Below are 7523 nucleotides of genomic sequence, written 5' to 3' on the forward strand. Positions count from 1 at the left end.
TATTATTATTATTATTTATTTATTTATTTATTTATTTTTTATTATTATTATTTTTATTATTATTATTATTAGACTGGGACTCCGTTGTAACAGTAGCATATGAGGCACCGGGGCGGTCCGATTTTTTCCGCAGCGTCCAGCTTGGGCCCTCTTTTCAATGAGTGTCTTTATTCGGCTCGGGACGCGGCTTTGCCTTTTATTTAGCTCGCTATGGAAACGCGGGTCGGGAGGGAAAAATGTGCGCCTGAATAAAGGGCCTCGGCCTGAGAGCAGCATCTGTTACACTTGGAAACTTAGACTATGAAGTGAAGACGAGTCAAGGAGCTTAGTCTTGTTCAGTGGCATAGCTAAATTTCCTTCTATTTCTCAAATCTAAATGCTAGAATACCACAGAATGCAAATAATTCCCAGAAAACTCGAACACGGTACAACTCTAATATTTTACTAGCTAAATCACAAAACGCATTAATTATTAGCATTACATTTTTTTAGATATTATTTCCTTTATCTCATGTAGCCAACAGTAGCATTATAAGAGCTTATGATTTATTATAAAATAAATACATTATTATAATAGAAAACGTGTCATATAATTCCACGGTATTGTGTCTACATTCCTGTCACCGCATCAAATAAAGCAACAAAGTTATACAGACATGATATGACACGAATTTCTACAGACAAAAAAATGCTTTTTTCTTTCGTGTCGCCTAATAAAAACAAAGATTCTGTGACTAACATTATAACAATAAATTATACGGAATTCTCAAACATAGAAACAGTAAACCGTGTTAAATTAAAAAAAACTGTCCTTTTTAATTTAATACTCCCTTATTTTTTATTTACAGTTAAATATAAATAATATGGTGCAAGTTTATTGGGTAAAACCCATCCCCTCCGTAGGATATACTGGCCTTGCAAATGTATATAAGCCATCTACAAGATGTGTTTATAAGAGTGCGAAAAGCTCACCTGTTAAGGGTCGTTAGCTTCCTCAATATTTCCTCCTGTTCTCTCTCCTTAAACAAACTGCAGTCTTTAATGACTTTCTGGTGGCTGGTAGCCTTCTTTTATTTCTGCTAAATGTATGAAAATGTATGCAAATTTAAATCAACCTTAACCTGGGAGCTCTTGCAATATATAAAATGGAATTTCAAACCAATAACGGGACTTCTAATGGGAAATATAATTACGGAGCTAGGTAACGTCTGAAATATGCAGAGGCGTATTTTTGAAACTCAATGAACACCTGTCGAGATTCTTAAAGACCTATTTGCAATTTTTTTCAGGGTTGTCATGAACCACAGAGCATATTTAAGGAGAACACTGGGAATAGACCCTACGCTTTTAAGCACACACACACACACACACACACACACACACACACACACACACACACACACACACACACACACACACACACACACACACACACAAACAAGCGCACACGTGTGTGTTTAAGCACAAATATGACCCTTGCTATTTATTCATTTACATCTTTAGTAGTCAAATTTCATCTATATACTGAAATGCTTAAAACTTATTCATTTGACCAAAAGTGGAAGCGTAAATTGTATAGAAACGGAGCCATCCGTTAACAAGTTCCTGTCAGTGAACAGCGCCTAAAAAAGAGGGGATCCTACCGAATATTGTCTACCTGTTAGAATGCAAAAATAGCAAATGCATAGAATCGCTTTCTGTTGTGTACTGTTTTACTCCACAAATACTTGGGTATAGGGATTTATAAGGCCTCCCATTTCACTAGCGACTGTGACACACCAACAAGGTGGTGAGCTTCGTTTCGATTGGTCATTGCGGCTGCCATTCATTTCACAGCCTGTCGCTTTGGCTCCAGAGTCTGGGAGATGTCAAAGGCTGAAACTGCTCCCTTAGTCACATTATAACTAGTAGGGGGGATCTCTGGAAAGCAATGGCCACAGCTGCTTCGAATCCCTACAGCATTCTCAGCTCGACTTCCATGGTTCACCCGGACGCCTCGGTCATGCAACAAGGGGGAAGCCCTTTCCGAAACCACCAGAAACTGATCCAAAGCGACTACCTGCAGGGCGTGCAGAGCAATGGACACCCGATCGGGCACCAGTGGGTGAGCAGCTTAGCCGACGGCAGTCCTTGGTCTACGTCGCTTGAGCAGCAGGACGTAAAGCCAGGACGGGAAGACCTTCAGCTTGGGGCAATCATCCATCACCGATCAACGGCGCATGTGGCGCACCACTCCCCGCACACGAATCATCATGCGGGCTCATGGGGCACGTCCGCGTCTCACAACTCGCCATCCATCAATATCTATTCCCAGAGTGGTTTCTCAGTTAACGGCTTGCACGGTGGTTTAACGCCGCCGCCACCACCATCGAGCTCTGCACCGACCCAGAGTTTGCATCCCGGACTACGTGAGACACCCGAGCCCGGTGAGCTGGGAGTGCACCACTGCCTCGACCACTCGGATGAGGAGACACCGACATCGGACGAGCTGGAGCAGTTTGCCAAACAGTTCAAACAGCGCCGGATCAAACTTGGCTTCACGCAGGCTGACGTCGGGCTGGCACTCGGCACGCTTTACGGCAATGTGTTCTCGCAGACCACGATCTGTCGCTTCGAAGCGCTGCAGCTCAGCTTTAAAAATATGTGCAAGCTCAAACCGCTGCTGAACAAGTGGCTCGAAGAGGCCGACTCGTCCACGGGAAGCCCGAGTAGCATCGATAAGATCGCCGCACAGGGCAGGAAGCGCAAAAAACGGACGTCGATTGAGGTGAGCGTTAAGGGTGTGCTCGAAACCCACTTCTTGAAGTGTCCCAAACCAGCGGCGCAGGAGATCTCGTCGCTGGCGGACAGCCTGCAGCTGGAGAAGGAAGTGGTGCGCGTTTGGTTTTGCAACCGACGGCAAAAGGAGAAGCGCATGACGCCGCCAGGAGAGCAGCAAGGACACGAGGTTTATTCACACACCGTGAACGCGGACAGCTCATCTTGTCGAGATCTATGACCCAGAACGCTGCCACAATACGGAAATCTTGGCTTTTCAGCTATTATTTTTTTACGGTGGCTCTTGCTTCTCCACCTCTCGATCTTTGTCGCTTTCATAATTCCTTAATTGAAAGAAGCGAAACTTCCTGAGCCCGAAAACTATGAGATATTGCCCTACAGTTTTGATTTTCTTTTCAGCGAGATGGGCATTAGTGAGACAATGTTTATTTAAATAGCAAATGGACGTTATTTACCAAAATGTTATTTCTTATGACAACAAGAATATGAAAATTTTGTGCCTATTAAAAAGACCTCCCAGAGCCTTGATTAAAAAAATAGCCTACAATTATACATCAGGTTGAGTAGGCTGCTAATTTTCTACACATATTATCGCATGCTCTTTTTTATTTGTCATGTTTCCATGCGCATTTTAATTTGCACATTTCTGTAGTAAGAAGTCAGACTGACGTGATTGTTATCTGATGTCTTTAATTTCAATCAATTCCCATCGCTTGTGTTTACGGCCTTTTTAAGATTCTCGCATAAAGCTTTCATCTCAACGCTCTCTATCACTTTTGTTTTATTTTAATCTCTGCAATCATGCCATTTTTGTGTACTTTTTTCCGTGCGATATTACGAGGCAGAAATAAGTTCAGAACTTCAGAAGCACGTCGTTATTTTATTGAAATGTTGCTCTGAAAAGCAACGCACAAGCAAACAAATTATATTTTATGGTTGTGTGGGGTTGTTTTAGGCATCCATCTTTGACCACATTACTGTGTACTGAACACTAAAACCGAACAGACTTTGCCAGTGAAAGCGCTGTGCAACACTTATAGCCTAGACCTATTTTATTGTACATGTTCAGTATCTAAAGTTTTATAATCTTAATACTCCTGTTATGGTTCGTTTCCTAAGTATTTTTTCCAATGATGTACAGTTTTGTATATTACAGACTTTTTGAATTTATTAATTTAAACGAAATACAGTTTAGTTATTCATGCACTTAGTAATGTAAAACACACAAAAAATATTTTCATTAAAGAAATTGACGTTTTCTGCAGTACTATTCCAAATTTAAGGTCAAGCGATTATTTATTTTAAGTATAAAGCTTGCATTATGTTTTTGGAAAATACTGTATAATGTATGTTGGAATAAAACAATTTGTTGGTATCATTTGAGTTCCTGCCTACTTTTAGCAGTGTTTCATCAAAGCACTGGGATAAAATACTTATTTTAAAATAGAAGAGACGGTCAAATTAACAAATTAAGTACAAATTTAATTGCATTATTATTATTATTATTATTATTATTATTATTATTATTATTGCTGTTTTGTTTTGACTTTAACACTTTGTGTTTGACTATTATCCTACTTGGTGCGATCTGTTATGCATTTTAAACAAGGGGAAAACGTATTTCTGCAACTAAAACTTCAAATTACCTACATTTATCGAAGCTTCATTTGGAAAGATTATAGCCTAGAGAATTAAAGCAGAAGTTTTAAAAAGTGTTTTGATGGTTGCGTTAAGACTGGAATCATTTCTGAGGCCTAATGCCGAAAGTCTGTTTGTTTGTTTGCACGCGGGGGAGGGGAGTACTTTGCATTAAAATGCAGTGCCTGACTTGAATACTAATTCAGACTAATATATGCATTTTCTCAGCCTGTAACCTTGAGGCCCATGGGGAGATACGGATAAGGAGCCAAGGAGCTTAAATAGCAAAAAATTGTGAATTAAAAAAAAAAAAAAAAAATTAAACGTGGAAATTGTATTTCATTTGCTTTATCGTATGTTCATTTATTATTATTATTATTATTATTATTATTATTATTATTATTATTATTAGTAGTAGTAGTAGTAGTAGTAGTAGTAGTAGTAGTAGTAGTAGTAATAGTAGTAGTAGTAGTATAGTAGTCATTATACGAGTTATTAATAATAGTCATTATACAAATCCAAAACGTCACTTTCAACTTGTGTACAGGCAGAAAGTGACGTTTGGGATTTGTATAATGACCATCTATGCGCTGCGTGCTTCCGGATAATTTGTCCAGCGCTTCCGGAGTGTGCACTTCACAACAGGAGGTCGCGCCTTGCGCACACCAAGCCAAAGTTTGGATAGTTCCGTATTTAATAGCTATGTGTCTTTGGTATTCTTAATGCATTAAATCCGTGTTTATAAAACTAGCCTGGAAAGATACAATTTAAGTTCGTTTTCTGTACGTAGGGAAGTGATCCGGAGCGCAAAACTTTTTTCTGGATAAACTTATGTGCTTAAAATTTGAACTTTAAACATTTAGAGAAGCGTAGACTGATAAAACAGCCTCTTTCCCAGCACCCCCTCTTTGGCATGATAAGAGTTTGTATCTGTAGCAGCAATTTAAAATTTTAATTAAAACTTGCACACCTTGTTGAAATGTGAATATTTTTTACTAAAAAACTTTCAGTTATTTTTACTATTTCACCAGCTCTTTACTCTGCTGACTAAGCAGCAGTATTTGTGTTTACTTTCCAGCATTTTGGCAGACACCTTTTTCAAGAGCAACTTCCATTTTAATCTTAGTTCATACAACTGAGCAATTGATGTTTAAGGGCCCAACAGTGGCAGCATTGGTGGAGCTGGGACTCAAACTCACAACCCTCCACTTACTAGTTCAAAACATTAACCACTATAATATCATGTCTACCACTTTATTCCAATACAATATGCTACTAAAATGTCACTACCACATACTTCCAATCCATTGTTCTATACACCCAATGTTTTCTTTTGTAATTAATTCTGGCATCGGTATTAAACAGAAATTCACCCATTGACCAAAAAGAAACGCAGAAAGAAACAGGATTTCCACCTCCTTCACCTCATTCATTTCAGCATGGTTGTAATTAGAAGAACTGGTAAGTACAGATGATTTCTTTGTCTATGCAATGTCACTAAATGCCAGCTAGCCAGCTTGATTGCATATACATTAATATTAAAAAAAATATATATATATATATATATATATATATATATATATATATATATATATATATATATATATATATATATATATATAATTAAGGCTACCATGCTTGTACTATTTTAAATTGCCTGTACGTGGACATGTAGAGTGCCTTGCAAAAGTATTTATACCCACTGAACTTTCTCACATTTTGTATTCAGCCCTGACTAAAATCCAGTGAAACCAATTGCCATCAGAAGTCACCTCATTCATTCATTCATTCATTCATTCATTCATTCATTCTCTACCGCTTATCCAAACTATTCTCGGGTCACAGGGAGCCTGTGCCTATCACAGGCGTCATTGTGCATCAAGGCAGGATACACCCTGGATGGAGTGCCAACCCATCACAGGGCACACACGAACATCTCACGAAGCAACGTACAATCATCCAAAAATGCAAATCTACCAATACATGGCCGTCCATCTAAGCTGACAGGCCAGGCAAGAAGATCCACAAAGATCCACATTTCAGGTGGGAGAATCTGTCCACAAGTATTAGTCTTGCACTCCACAAATCTGGCCTTTATGGAAGAGTGGTAGGAAGAAACCCATTGCTGAAAGAAAGCCATAATAAGTCCTAATTGCAGTTTGCAACAAGCCATGTGGGGGACACAGCAAATATGGGGAAAATTGAACTTTATGGTCTAACTGAACTTTTTGGAATGGGGTGAACGTTTCACATTCCAACAGGACAATGACCATAAACATACAGCCAGAGCTACAATAGAATGGTTTAGACCAAAGCATATTCATGTGTTAGAATGGCCCAGTCAAAGTCCAGACCTAAATCCAATTGAGAATCTGTGGTGAGACATGAAAATTGCTGCTCACAGATGCTCTCCATTCAATCTGACTGAGCTTGAGATATTTTGCAAAGAAGAAAGTGCAAAACTCTTACTCTCTATATGTGCAAAGCTGGTAGAGACATACCCCCAAATAATTGCAGCTGTGATTGCAGTGAAAAGTGGTGCTACAAATTATTGACTATTTAATTTAATGTTTTTTTTTTTATAATCAAGAACTACTGATTATTACCAAATTTGTTCGTAGTGAATTTGATATAATATCAGTTATTGACATGGAAAATACTGAAGGTTTCATAAATTTTGTTGTTAATTTTAAAACTTTTCTAAAATTTCCAAACCATAGTTTTTTATTATTATTCATATGTATCCTATTTCTAACCGAGCTCAGTATGGAACCAGAAAAATTGAGCTTCCTCTAAATAAGAATACCGCTGAATACCTCCCACCTCTAAATAAGAATAACTGTAATTCACAGAATAGGCTACCTACACAGAAAGACTTGTGGTCACAATGTTTTCTGGGCTAAAATTCAGGAGCATTGATCTAAAAGTAAAGTTTATCAATTTTGAAATTTTAAAATTTACACAAAACTGAAATATTAATGAATAACAATGAACAATTTTCAAGTGTGTCCCTAAAATAAGCCACAATCAAGTAAGGTATTTTTTTTTGTTTTGTTTTAGTTGTTTCAAATAAATCACAGCATTAATGATAACTCTATTTAAAGCAC

At 38.1% G+C, this 7523-nt stretch overlaps 1 protein-coding gene across 1 annotated transcript; it reads left to right on the forward strand.

Moving 5' to 3' along the window:
• Positions 1 to 1835: 1835 nt before the first annotated feature.
• LOC113636011 (POU domain, class 3, transcription factor 4) lies at positions 1836 to 4250 on the forward strand. Its single transcript, XM_027135865.2, has one exon. The coding sequence runs from the start codon at positions 1931 to 1933 to the stop codon at positions 2996 to 2998; it is 1068 nt and encodes a 355-aa protein (XP_026991666.1). The 5' UTR covers positions 1836 to 1930; the 3' UTR covers positions 2999 to 4250.
• The last annotated feature ends 3273 nt before the right edge of the window (positions 4251 to 7523 follow it).

This window comes from Tachysurus fulvidraco, chromosome 17 (genome assembly GCF_022655615.1).
Source record: "Tachysurus fulvidraco isolate hzauxx_2018 chromosome 17, HZAU_PFXX_2.0, whole genome shotgun sequence".
NCBI lineage: Eukaryota > Metazoa > Chordata > Actinopteri > Siluriformes > Bagridae > Tachysurus > Tachysurus fulvidraco.

Excerpts from the sequence above, each read along its gene's own strand:
- LOC113636011 (XM_027135865.2), top strand. The coding sequence starts at position 1,931 with ATGGCCACAGCTGCTTCGAATCCCTACAGCATTCTCAGCTCGACTTCC.